The sequence below is a fragment of the Lissotriton helveticus genome, chromosome 6, assembly GCF_964261635.1.
Source record: "Lissotriton helveticus chromosome 6, aLisHel1.1, whole genome shotgun sequence".
NCBI lineage: Eukaryota > Metazoa > Chordata > Amphibia > Caudata > Salamandridae > Lissotriton > Lissotriton helveticus.
This window is the reverse complement of record NC_136067.1, coordinates 1,153,935,838-1,153,954,016: the sequence shown is the minus strand read 5'-3', so window position 1 is coordinate 1,153,954,016 and position 18,179 is coordinate 1,153,935,838. Positions and strand designations below refer to the sequence as shown.

Genomic DNA, 18,179 nt, shown 5'->3' with positions numbered 1-18,179 from the left:
ACCTGGGCCCAACGCTATGGAACTCACTGCCCATTCATATACGCAAGGAGGAAAGCTATATGAATTTTAGAAAAAATGTAAAAACTTGGCTGTTCGACAAATAAATGCTTTGACTGTTCTCTCTCCAGTTGTACTTTTGTGTCTTGCTGGTCCGGCGCCGGGAAACCCTTTGTGGGTAGCTGTGCGCCTTACAAGTGTTATAAAATAAATAAATAAAATAAAATCCACACCCCAACTAGGCAGAGTGCCTGTCGGCCACCCAACCATGTTCAGGGGTACCTGGTGAGCCGTTGGTGCCACTCGCCCGATACTAAAGGGGTTGTAACAATCGTGCAATTGTATACCCAAAAAAGTCTCAGTGCAACATTCACATATTAGAAAAATACTTGTCAGTCAGCCAGAGTAATCCGGTCAGGGCCAGAAGGAGTGTCCCGCTGGAGTGGAGACATGTACAGGGCAGAAGTCTACCGCCCATAGTAGCAACAGCAACAGGAAAAAAGGCCTGCGGGACATTAACTAAATTCTGATTCTCAGCAATACTCCTGTGTGAAAAGGACATCATTCTCCGTTGCCCGGCATGTGGTCCTCCCGTGGGAGGTCATCTGGGACATCTCGATTTCTTGGAGACCCTCCTACTCGACGCCAACCCTCCAGCCAGTCCCACACATCGTCTGGTGACAGGAAGAACCAGGCTTTCCCGTCCATTTCCACCCGCAATTTCGCAGGAAAGAGCATCGAGTACTTGACGTGCTTTTCGTGTAGGGCCTTCTTGACCTCCAAGAAACTGCGCCGTCTAGCCTGGACCTTCAGCGTAAAGTCCGGAAACATTGTGATACGGGCGTTCTCTAGGAGCAGGGGCGGCCCAGCACGAGCTGCCTGAAGGATAGCATCACGGTCACGAAAGTTAAAGACTCTAGCAATGATAGCGCTAGGAGGGGCCCCTACCTTCGGTCTCACTCCTGGGACTCTATGCGCCCGTTCTATGGAGAAGAAACTTGAGAGGTTTTTCGGCTGGAGGTGTTTCATGACCAGGCTCTCAACAAATAAGTCCGCCGCAGTCTCTTCCATCTGTTCCGGAACACCTAGAATACGGATGTTATTCCGTCTTGCCCTCCCCTTGTAGTCGTCCAGGAGGTCGCTCATCTGTTTCTATTGTGTTTGAAGTTGGGCGACCTGTTGCTGCAGGGTCGTCTATAAGGGCCGCAGTTTTAACCTCCACATCCTTGACCTTTGTGTCCATTTTGCGCAGGTCCGCCCGTAGGAGGGTCACCTCTATGTTGACTGAGTCAATCCGAGTCTCTAGGGAGGACCGGACCCCAGCGATTGCCTGCATGACGTCTTCGAGAGTGAGAGATTTCGCTCTCGGGGAGGAGGATGTGGGTTTCGGGTCTTCGGATGATGTCGCAGCCTTGCCGTCTCCCTTGGATCCCCAAGAGAGCTTATTGATTTGTCTCTGGGTTGAGGTCTTGGCCCCTTTGCTGGACGCCATCTGGGGTTAGAGTATCAGCGCACCGGAAGGAGCAGCGTTACGGGGCAGATTGCGCCAGGAAGGGCCCTCCCCTACGGACAGTGTACAACTCTGGCAGCAGTGCGAGTGATTCAGTCGCCAAGTAATCGCTTGAGATCCCTGGGTAGGACCTATTGAATCCTAGGGTCTGCCGCGCAGTTTTGTCCACCCCTAGGCCACCTGTCCAGTCAGCCTTCACAGCCCTGGCGCCAAGCAAAGCTCCTGAAATAGGCGCCTCTACCAGTGTGGGAAGTTGCCTTTAAGGAAGGGAGACCCGGGTAGCCAAATACCACTTAAATAGTTCCAGACCGGGGAATCGGCTGGTATAGCGTGAGCAGAACACCGTCTAGTTCGGCCCCAGGACGATGCCTCACGGAGAGAGGCAGACTAGTCTGGCCGATGGCAGTTTGGACCGGGAAGCGTTGCACGGCGTGAGCGGGGTGCAGCTGGTCCACCACCACAATGCCTGTTGTGCTGTCGGCAATGAGGAGCAGGTAATGGCACCAGTGAGCCCCCCCTGTGTGCCGAGGGGCTGCCGGAGAGACAGGGCGCAAGGGTCACAGCCAATGCTCGTACGGAAGAGTCCAAATCCGGGGCTTCCGAAAAAGTTCAGGCCCAGAAGCCAGGGCGTTGCGTGGATGCCTCCCCGGGACCACGGGCCGCAGCAGGCCGCCTCAAAGCTTGTCTCACCTGGGTCCTCCAACGAAGCTGCGGGTTCCAGACAGGCGCGGAGGGTGTCTGAGTTGCTCCGATGAGTGACCGGGAGGCAGGCAATGTCTCTGGAGGCCCGATCACCTACTAGGCTTCAGCAGGCAGAGTCCTCTAGAGCCGGAGCTCCGCAACGGGCACCATCTTGTGCGCGAAGGGGGTCGTCCTTCAGTCGGTTCGCGTTCCCACACGACCTCCTCCGACTGACTACGGCGATTCCCTGGAGTGCACCACAGGGTCTACGTGAGGACCTCTCGAGTGCTGAGGAGTCCTCAGCCGGATAACGGAGTTTTGAGCCGGATAGACAGGCGAGGGCCGGAAGCCGCGTTAGCAAGCGACCATTCCCTCCGGCTGCTAGCCACGCCCCCTCGATTACTAACTTTTGAAGGCGGGCTCGCCTAAGGCAGCCATCTCCCACCTTCAGATCACGGCATACCTCCTGCATTCACTGAGGTTGACTACCAACGTGTCAAAGTCACTCCTGACTCCCTCTCACATGCTCCCTTTCATCTGAGCTGTTCTGGACATGGTGCAGTTATGAGTCTATTCTCCCAAACAGCAAGTCCAGGATATTCCGGCTGTGATACTGATGATTCGGCCTCTATCCTGGATTTCGGTGAGACTGACAGAGGCTGCTGGGACTCATGGCCTCTTGCATCCTGCTTGTGACACATGCACATGCCCGCTGACATATGCGGGCTCTGCAGTGGGACCTGAAGTTACTGTGGGTGCAGCATCAGGGGAATCTCTCCAACCTGGTCCAGTTCTTGGAGAGAACTGCAAAAGATCTGCAGGGGTAGATAATGACCTATGAATGGGTCAGCAGCAGATCCCTCTCCCTTCTTCAATCAGATCTCTCAGTGGTGACACAACCTTCTTGAGCTCCGGGTGATCCAGCTGGCAATAAAAGCCTTTCTACCCTCCATCCCTGGAAGGCTAGCGCAGATGTTCATGGACAACACCCCTGCCCTGTGGTACTGCAACAAACAGGGCGGGGTGAGGTCGTTGACCATTTCACAAGAGGTCCCGCGTCTCTGGACGGGCTGGTGGTTAAAAAACTGGCGGTCTGTCTGGACTCACCCAAAGATGTCTAGCGGATCAGGAATAGCATCTCCATCCAGAGGTGCTGCAGATCTCTTTATGGCGAACAAAGTGTTACAAAATGGGGTGGTGATGGACGGAGCATCTGAACCAATCAAACACCCACACCCAGTCAACAGATCTGTGTTTAATCCATCACCGTTCTTTAGCCCACTCTGCCACCCCAGTTCAGACATGGCCATATGCAAATCAGTCTGACCCTGTGCCCCATGGGAACAGTCCAGCCCGAACTGCCAAGCCATGCCTTGCCTGGACTGGAAAAAAGCTTCAGAGGACCGGTTTCTGGCATTTCGGCCGTCTTCAGCCCGGCTTGCTTGAATCCAGTGGCAAAGTCAGCAAGGGACTCACGTCTGAGCATACCCTGCCAACTTATGGCGAACAAAGGGGGTGGTGATGGACGGAGCATCTGAACCAATGAAACACTCACACCCAGTCAACAGATCTGGGTTTAATCCATCACCGTTCTTTAGCCCACTCTGCCACCCCAGTTCAGACATGGCCATATGCAAATCAGTCTGACCCTGTGCCTCATGGGAACAGTCCAGCCCGAACTGCCAAGCCATGCCTTACCTGGACCGGAAACAAGCTTCCGAGGACCGGTTTCTGGCATTTCATCCGTCTTCAGCCCGGCTTGCTTGAATCCAGTGGCAAAGTGAGCAAGGGACTCACGTCTGACCATACCCTGCCAACTTATGGCGAACAAAGTGGTACCAAAGTGGGTGGTGATGGACGGAGCATCTGAACCAATCAAACACTCACACCCAGTCAACAGATCTGGGTTTAATCCATCACCGTTCTTTAGCCCACTCTGCCACCCCAGTACAGACATGGCCATTTGCAAATCAGTCTGACCCTGTGCCTCATGGGAACAGTCCAGCCCGAACTGCCAAGCCATGCCTTCCCTAGACCGGAATCAAGCTTCAGAGGACCGGTTTCTGACAGTTCAGCCGTCTTCAGCCTGGCTTGCTTGAATCCAGTTGCAAAGTGAGCAAGGGACTCACGTCTGAGCATACCCTGCCAACGTATGGCGAACAAAGTGGTACAAAAGGGGGTGGCGATGGACGGAGCATCTGAACCAGTCAAACACTCACACCCAGTCAACAGATCTGGGTTTAATCCATCACCGTTCTTTAGCCCACTCTGCCACCCCAGTTCAGACATGGCCATATGCAAATCAGTCTGACCTTGTGCCTCATGGGAACAGTCCAGCCCGAACTGCCAAGCCATACCTTCCCTGGACCGGAAACAAGCTTCCGAGGACCGGTTTCTGGCATTTCAACTGTCTTCAACCCGGCTTGCTTGAATCCAGTGGCAAAGTGAGCAAGGGACTCACGTTTTTTGCAGATCTCTTTAGGCAGTCGGGAGAGCCCTGGTTAGATTTGTTCGCCACTGCTGAGAAGGTGCAATGTCAACAGTTCTGCGAAGTTTCCAAGCCTTCCCTCACTCAGACACTTTTCGTCTCAAGTGGAGCTCAGGCCTACTCTGTCTTTCCACCTATACCGCTTCTGCCCAGAGTTCTCAAGCAGATCGGGAACGACTAGGCCTGAGTCATTCATGTGGCTCCGGACTGGGCTCTGAGCGTTTGGTATCCAGGGATGTTGAACATGGCCATTGGTCCTCCGATCAAGCGGCCACTTCGGCAGGATCTTCTGTCATAGCAGATGGGGAGGGTACTCCACCCAAAACTGTCAATGCTCCGCCTTCATGCATTGAGATTGAGCGGACAGTTAACAGCTTTTGACCTTCTGCCCAAAGTCTGCAATGTTATCTTGGCAGCCAAGACGGTATATATAATCCACATTTGTAAAGCGCGAACAATCACCCGTGAGGGTCTCCAGGCGCTCGTAGCCATTGGGAAGATTAAACAAGCTATTGCCCAGAGTCATATGGTGCTGGGCTAATCTGCTGCCGGCGCCGGGGACCGAACCGGGATCCCCAGATTCCAGCATCAGTCGCCCTGGCCGCAGCGCCACACCTCTCCCTTTACAGCTGCTGTTGGAGTAAGTTTGAGGCATGGTGTGCAGAGAGACAGGTTGACCCTATTTCTGCTCCTCTCTTCCAGGTCTTTCTCTTGATACTTTACCCTGCCCACCAGGGCTTAGCTCTGGGCGCCTTCAAGGGCTATTTTCGTGCCATCTCAGCCTTTATGCAATTGCCTGATCAGCCCTCACTCTTCAAATCCCCTGTTGTATATATGTTTTTGGAAGGTTTGCAACATGTGTCCTCCTTCCCTCTTCTTCATGTCTCAGTGGGACCTTAATCTACGTTTTTGATGTGCACCCCCTTTGAGCCATTGCACAACTGTCCTCTCAGGCTCCTTACCATCAAGACGGCCTTCCTGTTGGCAGTAACATCTGCCTTGAGAATCAGTGAACTTTTGGCTTTGTCATCCGAGCCTCCATACCTGAACATATGTCCAGACAAGATATTTCTTCACACTAGAACTTCCTTTCTGCCTAAAGTTGTCATTCCTTTTCATGTAGGCCAGTCATTCACCCTCCCTACCTTTTATGCTTCCCCACATCCCTTTAAAGAAGAGGAGCGACTTCACCTACTGGACCCAAAAGGAGCATTGTTGTTCTACCTTGACCGCATGAAAGAGTTCCGGGTGGAAGACCAACTCTTCGTGGGGTATGTCAGAGCAAAGAAGAGAAAGAAGGGAATACCTGTGCAGAGGCAAACCATCTCCGGATTGGTCGTGCTCTACATCAAAATCTGCTGTGCATTAGCCAAGAAGCTACCCCCTGAGGGTTTGCTGCTCATTCCACCAGAGCTAAGGCTGCGACCACTGCGTTACCACATGGAGTGCCAGTCCTGTATATCTGCCAGGCAGCAACGTGTGTTATTATACACATATTCACGAAGCATAACTGCCTGGACAGTCAGTTCCATTGGGACAGGCCCTTTGCTCGTTCGATCCTGCAGGACTTTCTAGATTGAAATTGTTTTGCAGCCCCACTTCCAGGAAGGTATTGCTTGTGTATCTAGTCTAAGGTAAGGAATCTGCAGGTAGAAATCTCTTATCAAATGAAAAAGTTGCTTACTTTTGGTAGCACCTTATCTGTTAGAGACACTATCTAGCTGCAGATTTCTTTCCGACCCACCCATCATCCCTGCTCTGCGCACAAAGTTTCAGGACAAACTGTTCCCCCTTTCAGGGTTCTTCGTGACTCTGCAGTTCTGATGTGGAAAGGCACGAAAAGAAACCGGCATCAATGCGCTGGGGTGGTGCCTCTGTAGGGAAAGGGACATCACTTCCGGCAGGGCCAATGATGCCACGCGGAGCTCAGCAACGCCATCTACCGGTGCGCAGCGGTACTGCTCACGAACAAGTTTCCAGATCCCGTCTGATGTCTGGAGATAATTCTAAGGTAAGGAAACTGCGACTAGATAGTCTCTACTAAATATGGCATTACTGAAGGTAAGAAACTTGTTGGTTCACCCCTGCTAACCAGAACTAAAGAAGCTGTGCATCTCCTGTCAACATGATGGCATAGCAGTACTAATAATTAGCATATTTTACTAGAAGTCGCTTGTTTATGGTACAAAGTGTAACCAGGGTCTGTAAGTTAATGTCACTAGTGGACTGCAGCGCCTGTTGTCACCCACTGCAGTGACAATGTAAAATATGGCTTCAGGCCTACCATTGTAGGCTGACTAAAGCAGCTTTTCAAGTGCAATTCGACCTGCCAAACCCTTTCGCCGATCTACCTTCCTTTTAACTATTAAGTCTCCCCTAGATAGGCCTTGCTGCCCATAAGCTTGGGTGCATTATATCTAAAAGTAGAACATGATGATATTTAATGTTAAACATGTCCTTGCTCTGAAAAAGCCTCAAAACTATTTCCACTGTAACTAGACCGACTGTTCTATAGCAAAAAAGCGCAAGATACAGTATTAATTGTAATAATGCTGTCTCCAGCTAGGAAATACCTAGATATTTCATCTTTGGACTCCTTGTAATTAGTAAAAGCTGAATTCACCGGTGAAGTCTGATTTGCTATATTAAGGAAAAGTGAGTTTAAGAAAGATATCTCTTAAAGCTTCTGAAGGCTAATTTGCGTTACCTTTCCGCTGCTGTGATCTGAGGGCTCCACTCTGAATGAGGTGTGAAAACTATTCCCAGAGCAGAAGACAAACTCCTGGGTGTGGAGAGGTGTTTCTGTTCCTCTGGCAGGATGACCACTTGGTCCGAACCCAGGAATTTAATGATATTGAAAGGAGCCTTCCCTGCTACTGGCAGATGTCTTATGACACCTGAGAAAGCCACTTTTTTGTACCCCCCCATCCCTCATTCAGCACAGCTCACAGTACAGTGGGGATTGTGTTACCCCCAAACTGGTTTGAAGTGACTGCAAAGGGGCGGATACTGTTTTCCCTGGCTGCACCTGGTTAGGGAGGAGCCAGGAGTTGACCCACCCACAGTTAGGGAGGAGCCAGAAATCACCTCCACCCACAGGCTGGTGCCAGGGGTAAATGCAAAAAAAACAGTTGATGGACAGAATGTAGAACAATGTCATACATTCACCCCAGTACAAGGATCTGGGCCTAAATCCATCGTTTTTTTGCACTCCACACCACCCTGGGTTAGACACTGGCTATATGCAAATCAGCTCTGACCCTGTGCCTCATGGGAACAGTCCAGTCCGAACTACCAAGCCATGTCTTTCCCAGACCGGAATCAAGCATCCAAGGACCGGTTTCTGGCTATCAGCCTTCATTCAGCCTGGATAGCTTGACTCCAGTGGTGTGGAGAGCCTGGGACTCACGTCTGAGCATACCCAGCCCACTCGGGGTGAAAATTGCAAAAAACACAGTTGATGGACAGAATGTAGAACAATGTCATACATTCACCCCAGTACAAGGATCTGAGCCTTCCCTGCTACTGGCAGATGTCTTATGACACCTGAGAAAGCCACTTTTTTGTACCCCCCCCATCCCTCATTCAGCACAGCTCACAGTACAGTGGGGATTGTGTTACCCCCAAACTGGTTTGAAGTGACTGCAAAGGGGCGGATACTGTTTTCCCTGGCTGCACCTGGTTAGGGAGGAGCCAGGAGTTGACCCACCCACAGTTAGGGAGGAGCCAGAAATCACCTCCACCCACAGGCTGGTGCCAGGGGTAAATGCGGCATCCCCAGTACCCTCCCCTGAACACTATTGGACATGTTGAAGATCAGAAGTGTACTGAACCTGCTGTCATCTGAGACCTGAGAAAAGTACTGAAGGACTAGACCTGCTCTCCGTCTTGTACCATGGATAAAAGGAACTCCAGATGTCATAAGTGTGACTTCCTGTTCAAGCTACAGGAGGCCTTTTCTACAACTTCCCAGCTGACCTGTTTCAACAGGACCTGCTCTGGATCTTGCTGTTTCCCACTGCTGCCTTGATTTCCCAGGGCTTGTTTCGGTGTTCTCCTACAAACCTCCTGCGATATAGAAATGTTTTGCTCCAAAGACCTCCATAGGACCGGGACAAACATGCCAAGACGGTCCAACCAATATGCGTTGATAATAGGCTAGAGCTTCAGGTTTCTCCCACCCTGAGCTTTTCCCCAGAGAAGGTATCTGGTTGGTGGTGCCCTCTTCGGCTAAAGCCCTCAGCCTTGCCTCGTTGAAGTAGTCCAAGCTCCAAAAAAGTGACAAGTGTGAACGTAGAAATCTTCACTGAAGGCGCAAAATAGCTATATCGGGACCTCGTCCAACCACTTTCTGACCTACAGCCTGCTGCCTTGTCCCACTGAAAATTTTAGACTCCCATTTCAGAGACTAAGTCAGAAGGTAAGACTTCTTACTGGGTTGAACCTGGATTCTGTAGCTGACCCATCGCCCCATCACAGTCAGCCTAAAATCCTCTCTATATGCCAGTCTGCCACGACCAGTTGACAGTGGTTCAACCTTTAATCTGGTAGTGGTATATGTAATTCATACAAGCAAAGTTGCTTTTTTGGATCCATCCCCCCCTGTTTATATTATCTGTCTTTTTGCTCACTTTCATACATGACTAGAATGGTGGTAACTTCCCACAAAAACTTGATGATGCCCTTGTCCTCTCAGCATAGATTTACTTTCAAATGTGCTCCTTGCACCAATTTATTCACTACCTGCCACCATTTTGGTTGACATTATTGTATATATGTTTGTGAAGAAGCCTTTTTCTTAATATGCTGTCTATAATCATTATGGGAAAAGTTAAGTTAAGGAACTGTAGCGGTCTCTCATATCATTTATTCAGTTATGTACATAGACGTTTCTGACAATCAGAATTAAATAACTTTCCATATGGATCTGTATATGTGTGAGTTAGGGGGTGTCAGCTGTCAAAACATATTCAACACTTAGGAAATTAATAAATGCATGAAAATACTTTTGTAAAGCTTAGGCTGTTTTCCAAAGTTGCCTCCTGGTGTTCACAGATAATTGGACTGCTGGTAAGAAGGGGAGGCTAAGGGATTGATTCATATTTAGGTTAAATTGCTTGGAGTTCAGGAACATCCAGATGTGAAAATTCTGTCAGTAAATGGTTTTCTCAGGAATCTCCTTGAGAAAATGAGAATTCCTCACATGGAAGAGTGTGAATTTCACCACACAACTTTAAAGGATGAATGTTAGAATGGCTTCCTGGGCTCTGTGTTTTTTTAAATTACTTTGTACGATAGATGATATGGTAAATTAGTTTCCTCTCCGTGTCCACAAATTGATTTTCAAAAGGCTGGAGCCTTGGTTGTGGGGAAACCTGTGTTCATAAAGGTATGGGTCATTCTGCATCTGTGATATGAGCATACCGTTGATCTTTAATACTTCCTACTTTTTCCAGGAACTGACATGTCGAGAAGAACTGCTTACTCTCCTTTTGTCACTTTTGCCTCTTGTTTGGAAGATACCTGTTCAAGAGGAAAAGGCAGAAGGTAATGCCTGGAATCATACACAGTTTATTAAATTGTATTGTTTTTTGGGTTTTTTGTTAACGTTTGCTGGTAAAGCTTAGTCATGTGTTTCTCATATGACCTGTTGTCGTTTTCCCTATGTTAGCCTAATCATGCATGTTGTAGGCCGCTTTGGTTTTGCACGCGTTGTGAGAAGTTGGCCTGGTATATGATGCTCACTAGTTCTAGTGATCACCTTGTACCATGCCAAGCAACCCCCTTGATGCAGGTTGTAAAGTCAACCTTATAGACAAGCTATCCTAGGGGTAGCATGGACTAAGCAGTCTTAGGCTAAACTCTGTAAAGGCATGTGAAGCAAGCTGTTTTACCATACACAATCTCTTGAATACCAAATGAAAGGACACCACACAGATATATATTGAAAATATATATAGATTTATTTCTACAAATATCCCCTATACTGTTTATGAGCACAGAAGCAGATGCGTTAAAACAAAACACAGTTTAAATATACAAAAGTTGCACAATTATGGATGAGCCCTAGGGGCCACCTAAACCAAATACTAAAATAGTGGTATAAGAACCACTATGGGGAAAGTGAAGAGGCCTAGGGCCTGGGGAATCGCCGGAGCTGTTCGGGACTAGCAGTGAAGAAGTCGGGAAAGGCCCGCGGGACTCGGGTGCCGTGCGGAAAGTGCACGCATTACCAATGCAATGTCAATGGTGCGTAAAAGTTACAAAGTTAGTTATTAAGGAACCTTCCGAGTGACCTAGAAGGATGAAACTTTAGACACAGACACTAGAGGTGTATACCAGTGTGGGAACACCGGCGTTGCTGAGTTACCTCACCCACAGGAAGCGGGTGCACAGGGTCGAAGTAGTGTCGGGTTTCGTCACGCAGGTCGATGGTGCTTGGAGCTGAAGATGCTGCAGGCGGCTCGATGTGAAGAGTTCCGGTGGATCCAAGGGTGGATCTGAAGAGGTGAAGACCTGAAAGCAGAGGGGACAATGTTCAAAGTCACTAGCCAGTGACTACCGTGGAACCAGGAAGGAACCAGGCGATGTCGGGTGCAACCAGGTGATGTCGTGAAGATTGTCCCTGCAGCCACGTGGACACGAAGAGGTCAAGGACGTCAAGGAGTCGGTCACGAGCTGTCCCACGTAGCCTCTCGCTGATGGCGGTGTCGGCAACTTGATTGGAGCAAACAGGCCTTGGCTAAAGCAAGCCACGCAGGAAGTGATTCAAGCTTCTCACTCGGACCAGCAAGGTCAGAGTGGGTGATCCTTTTCAGGGGAGCAAGGGCCAGTCTGGAGCAACCAGACCAGCGGTGTAGTTTGTCGTTTTCGTCACCAAGATGGCCGCTAGCCACGTGGCAAGTGGCCGGGATGGCCCGTCGAGTGGCACGGTGCAAAAGGGGCCCACGCAGATCGTGGAGATGCTGGGGGGCTGATCTTTGGGGCAAGTGCTGCTCGAGGTTGGGGCTTCTCAAACCCCAAAGCACAGCGTCGAGGGTGCCTCGGGTGCTGCGCAGTCAGCTTCTCGGGGGTCTTTCCAGAGGTCCGGTCCCACGTCTCTCGGTGCCTCCACGGGTCCCTTCTTTGCAGGGACTGTGGATCGGGCTGTGAGAAGTCTGGGAGTCTGGGTCTTGTCAGGCTCTGGGCTCGGGCTCCGGCGGGAGGCGGCGGCAAAGCAGACGTCGAGTTGCTGGATGGGGCCTGTGTTCACAGGGTGGCCACTCCTAGGCCACAGGGGAGATGCTCTTCAGTCTTCTGTGCAGCAGAATGTCGAAGTCCAGTCGTCTTCTTAGTTTCAAGTTGATTCAGGATGATCTGAAGTCTCAGGACACAGCTCCCACTCTTATTCGAATCTGGGGGGCCGGATCACCTACTAGGTCCCTCCTCTGGGTGGGACCAGGAAGGGGGGTGGTTACACCCCCTCTCCTTTGTCCAGTTTCGCGCCAGGACTTGGGCCGGAAAGCCCCAGCACCGGTTTGAACTGGCCTATGCACAGGGACACCTTGTGTGCCCCAGGCATGTCTGATTCTATTCAGCCCTGTCCTACCCAATACACAAAATCCTGTCTGGGGTGGTGCTAGCACCTCCCAAGGCAGGAAACCCTTTGTCCAAGCTGCCCTCGCTGGAAGGACTCCCACCAGCAGGAGGTCAGACTTGTGTCTGTGGTGGCAGCATCCATTTTGTGATGCTGAGGCTCTGTTTAACTTTAACCGGGGTTCAGGTTAGGTACATGTCGTGTCCCTCTAGAAGGGTGGAATGCTACCCCTGTCGCCAGAACTGGCGAGGGGGTAGTATTCCAATTCGTATGACACCTTACTCGACATGTTTTGATAAAGCCAAACCAAAGATAGCATTTAACCGCAAGGTTCATAATGCACTTAAGAGTATATGGTATGGCAGTATCATGAAACAGCTAAAGGACATAGTTCCGAAAGCTGCAGACAGGCTCAGCTCATGCCAGAGCACTATCTCACATATTCCCAAGCACTCTGCCTCCAGGATTGATGAGGCCTTCCATAGGAGTGGCTGATAGGGACATATGTGTCCATTTTAGGTTAGGTATAGGCATACTACACCTAAGTAAGGGGTGGTTACACCGACTTACCCCAGCTGAGTGATCAGCCAGTTGTGTCAAATATGGAGGCCAGGCCAGGGGTGGCACAATACGTGCTGCAGCCCCTGGTAGGCCTTGGAAGCACCTATGCCCTGGGTACCTGGGTACACTGTTACAGGGGCCAATAAGGTGAACCAGTTCCAATTTCGTTATGCACCTAAAGTGCATGGGTAACAATTTAGAGAGAGAACAGCAGGCTGTGGGTCTGATTAGCAGGCCCACAGCCACATTAAGTCATAAACCAGTGAATCAAAAAGCAAAAATTTGGGGTGACCATAGGATAGCAGACTGATGTAAATGATGATAAAAGGCTGGTAATCAAGTATATGGCATTTATTATGCACCACAGAGAATAACTGGTGATCCCATCAGAAAGCAAGGAGCTAACTGACAAGGCAGAACAGGATAGAGAATGACATCAGGGAAATGGAATGTCAGGCTTAAAGGGATACAGCAAAACATAAGTATAGAAAATACAACATATCCTCTCCCCTTCATAAGGAAGAAGCAAAAGAAAAAAAAAACAAAATACAAGCATATGCTCTTCATTACAGGGAGAGAACTTATTTGCAGACAAAATCATTCAAGTAGCCTGGAGGTCTCCTCACCCTGTGAGCTCCCTGGCCGCCCATATCTTTAGGGAGAACCTCACGGCCAGGTTCAGCTTGGGCACTGGCTCCCTTAGAATGAATCTCACGGTCACATTCAGCCTTCTTGTACAACGCCACGCGCCTCAAGTTCCAACTCTCACCGTTGAATAAAGTTATAAATCTTTTGTGAACAGACCTGACCTTAAATGGTCCCCTGAACTTTGTCAAACCAACGCCGACTCGACCAGGTTTGACTTTCACCCAATCATTTACTGCAATCTTACAACTTCCAACCGGATCACTCGCAACAGCAGGATTGTCAGGACCCACATTTAACAACTCTTTCATCCAAGCAGCGACCAGCTTGGTTCCAGCAGAACGTCCCCTCATAACGTTAAAAGGAATCAATCCAGTCACACCATTTTCAGTAGTTCTGTAGGCCCAAACCAGGTCGTTAACCAACCCTCTCACGTCTAATCTGGAAGAGATTGCCATCTGAATTGCGCCCTTTACCATCCGGTTAGCCCTCTCAACTATTCCGTTCCCTTGAGGGTTGTAAAGTGAGGTTCTTGAGTGTGCAATGCCACACTTCTTCAAAAAATTAGCCATTTCTAGGGAAGTCAATTGCGTTCCATTATCGGTGACAATCCTTGTCGGGAAGCCTTCCTCTCTAAAAATGTCACTCAACACAGTGATAGTGTTAATCGTGGTGATCTCCTTCATAAATTTAACAACTAACCATTTTGAAGAAATATCAACTGCCACCAACCCAAACCTCATATCTTGGCTCAGCTGGTGAAACGGGCCAATAAAATCAAGACATATAGTGTGCCATGGACACCCAGGGTCAACTATAGAGCCCCAGCCAACGTGACTACCGACCTTGAGCCTCTTTTCACTCTCCAAGCAGTCGGTACATTTCTCTACCCACTGAGAGATTTCTGAGTCCATCCCGGGCCACCAAAAGTTCTCCCTTATTCTCCTCTTGGTGAGGGACTGGCCCAGATGGCCCTCGTGAGCTAACTTGAACAAAGTAAACCTCACATCCTGTGGAGGAATAAATTTGTCTTCCATTAAAATCAAAAAACCGTCTCTATCCAAGACAGACAACTGTTCAAGTACTTTTAGATAAGGTCGAAGAGCGGGGGACAGGCAACTCTCTCTCCTTGGACCCTTCACAATCAAGTCTTTTACCTCTCTTAGCACCACATCCTTATCCATAGAGGTGTTCCACAGGCTCTTACTAATTGCTCCAGAACAAATATCCACCACCTCATCCACAGCAGCTACAGACCCTTCAGAATTGAGTGATTCTACTCCCAACTTGTCTACCACCTCCCAAGGTAGTGGAAGTCTAGAGAGTCCATCTGCTTGGCAGTTCCTCCAACCCGGAATGTACTCAACCGTGTACAGGTACTCCTGGATCCTAGCAGCAAGTCTAGCCAACCTCGCAGAACCCTTCCCAGCTCCACCAGGTGACAGGATTTTAACTAAGGGTTTGTGGTCCGTCAGGAGTGTGAATTTGAACCCCCACAGATACATTCTGTAATACTCACAACCCCACGCTGCAGCTAAGGCTTCTCGTTCGATTATGGAGTAGTTCCTCTCAGCCGTTGTGAGTGTCCTTGAGGCAAAAGCGACAGTCTTAAGCCCAGACTCGTGCACTTGAGCCAACACCGCACCAACACCCACAGCACTCGCATCAACAGTCAAGACTGACCTACGGTTGGTATCAAATGGTGTAAGGATGCCCGCATCACAAATCTCCACCTTGATCCGTTTAAAACACTCTTCTTGTTCCGTACCCCACACAAACTTGCATCCCTTCCTCAACAACACCTTAATATTTTCAGTCTTCTCCGCAAAATCCCTCACAAACTTGGCGTAGTATTCAATGAGGCCGAGAAATGACCTCAATTGATCTTTGTCGCCTGGAGCTGGTGCATTCCTAATAGAGTCTAATAAATCCCTCTTGGGTTTCACACCATCAACCGATAGGGTGTACCCAAGGTACTCAACTTCCTCCACTGCAAATTTACATTTCTCTTTTTTCAGAGTCAGTCCAGCTTGTTCCATCCTCTCCAAGACAGTTTTTAAGATCACATTGTGCTCTTCAATATTCTCTCCGAATATCAAAACGTCATCTTGGAAATACACAACGTTGTTTACCCCCTTCAGCACAGCCCCCATCATTCTTTGAAACACCCCAGCTGCAGAGGCAAGTCCGAAGGGCATACGAGTGAACTGATAAATGCCCTCAGTTGTTATGAAGGCTGTTAATGCCTTGGAATCCTGATGTAATTTTATCTGATGATATGCGCTGCGGAGGTCCAGTTTAGAAAAGTACTTCCCTCCTTTCAGTGACAGAACTAGTTCGTTGATGTTCGGTAACGGGAAGTTATCTACAACAATGTTCTGATTCAGGGTGCGAAGGTCCACACAAAAACGAAATTTTCCGTCAGATTTGGTTGTGATAACTACGGGAGAAATCCAGGGTGATGTTTCAATCTGTTCTATTACTCCCTGATCTAGCATTTCCTTCAACATCTTCCTCACTTCTTCACGTGCAATGAATGGAACCTTCCTTACCCTGTGTTGCATGGGCACAGCATTATCACGCAGTCTAATCTTATGCACATAGCCTCTCAACTCTCCAATGTGTTCATCAAACAAACCATTCATTCCTTCAACAATTGAATCTGTGGTAATACTGTCTACCACCATCACTTGTTGTGCCGCTCTAGGATTAATGATAATACCGAGGTCATACTGTTGCCCCCATCCCAAAATTGCTGGACCAGATCTGGCCACATACACCTTTCCTTTGACAGAGCGGTCTTGAAATGATATTACACAAACCATAAATCCAATAACATCTATACTCTCACCTTGGTAACCACAAGGACTAATATCACTGGGTAACAATTGTACTCCTTTCCAATACTCTAAGTACATATCTTTGGGAATAATGGTCCACAACGACCCTGGATCAACCATTAACTGGATCTCTACTTCATCGATAAGAAATTGAGCTTTTGGCCTGAATCTTCTACCAGGCACACCTTCACTCACGCCATCATCACCCACACACAATATTTTGTTGGTACCCTCAACACCAACAATGTCCCTTACTGTTTCCCTGTTGTCTACAACAGCTACTTTGTCTGTATTGCCACTTCTACACATCTTAGAGAAGTGTCCTTTCTTCCCACACTTCCTACAGACTTTATCAATTGCAAAGCATCTCCTAAAATCTGAGTTATGAAAAGTACTCCCACACCTACTGCACATCCTTCCCTGAAATCTGTTTCTATCATTGCTAGAGAACCCATTGTTGAACCGCCTGGGACCTCTATCATTAAAATCTGCGCCTTTCTTGTTCACCGCAGCAACTTCATCCTGTTCAACACAAGAAACACCATTCCCTTGCACATTATCTTTCCCATTATCTCTCTTTTCCATCTCTTTCATACACGCATTTGACTCCTCAACTACCTTCGCAATGTCAATGGCCATCTGTAAAGTAGGATTTTTTGCAGCCCACAGTTTTTCCTGCATCTTTTTATTGCGACATTGCACTATTAACTGATCTCGTATCATTTCGTCTCTTATCTCTCCGAAGCTACATTTGATGGACAGTTCACGTAGCCTAGCTACAAATTGGTCTACTGATTCATCGCTCCTCTGGGGTTGGGTATAAAATTTATGCCTGGCCATAACGATATTTACCTCCTTTGCATATTGCTTCTTCATGCGAGCTTTTGCTTCTGTGTATACATTGGTTATTGCCCTCCCATCTTGGTTTAGTCCCACTGGAAGGTATTTAAATGAACGCTGTCCTTCTTTGCCTAGAGCGCTTAATAAAAGGGCTTTTTTCCTTGTTGCGCTGAAATCCTTACCATCAAGCGCTTCTATATAGTTCTCAAAGATATCTATCCATTCATCCCACTCAATGGGTGGATCTCCAGTAGTTTGAAGGAACATGGGAGGAACAATGACATTAAGGTTTTCCATTCTTATCAATTAAAAAAAAAATGTAGACACTACTGTTTTACACAACCAGGAGGTGATTAATCTAAACTGAAATCAGTACAGTCATCACTTCATTTTGGTAAAATGTGCTTCAAAACTACTCGTTTTTTTTTTTAACTCTACTTTTTTTTTAAAACGAGGTGTTCCTTTTATGTGGTTTGTAGAAGCCGGTTGATTAGTGATTAGCCTTGGGAGTATCTTGAAATTACTTTACCTCTTGCTCGTTATACTGGTAAAGGAAAACAAGGGTGTCACTTTTCACTTGCCTGGAACAGCGCTCGTTTAGCGCAGTTAATTGGTGGTTAGTCGGAACGATGTTTTAGACTTTCCTTCGTTAGACTCTCCAATGTTTTAGATTCTCCTGTGTTGAATCGGCAAAAGGGAAAAGACGAGCGTGTTAAACACAGACCCTACTCTCCTACACGCGTTATTAAAAAACAAGCTTGCCTTTGTGCCACATTATGTTTTCACACTGAGCCAGCACATGTTTTTGTATTTTATTCTCCTCTATGGGATTTAGTGTGAACAGCCTAGGCAAGCTCAAACATTGCCCCTTGTTGTTATCTCTGGTCAGACATGAGCACCTAGACATAAAGGAATATAGCTGCTTGCTATTTTTAAATACACATATCTAGTCGTATAACTGTGGACAGGGGTTCTGAAAAAACACATACAGAGCCACGGTCATGAGACGAGAGTGTAGCGTCAGCTATGATGTAGAACATC

At 48.3% G+C, this 18,179-nt stretch overlaps 1 protein-coding gene across 2 annotated transcripts in view; it reads left to right on the top strand.

Moving 5' to 3' along the window:
* LYST (lysosomal trafficking regulator) overlaps positions 1 to 18,179 on the top strand; it is a 3,192,287-nt gene that overhangs the window by 111,516 nt on the left and 3,062,592 nt on the right. For both annotated transcript variants that reach the window (XM_078648813.1, XM_078648812.1), the window contains exon 3: positions 10,133 to 10,223. In XM_078648813.1, the coding sequence (XP_078504939.1) occupies positions 10,133 to 10,223 (91 nt within the window). The remainder of the gene's footprint in view (positions 1 to 10,132; positions 10,224 to 18,179) is intronic.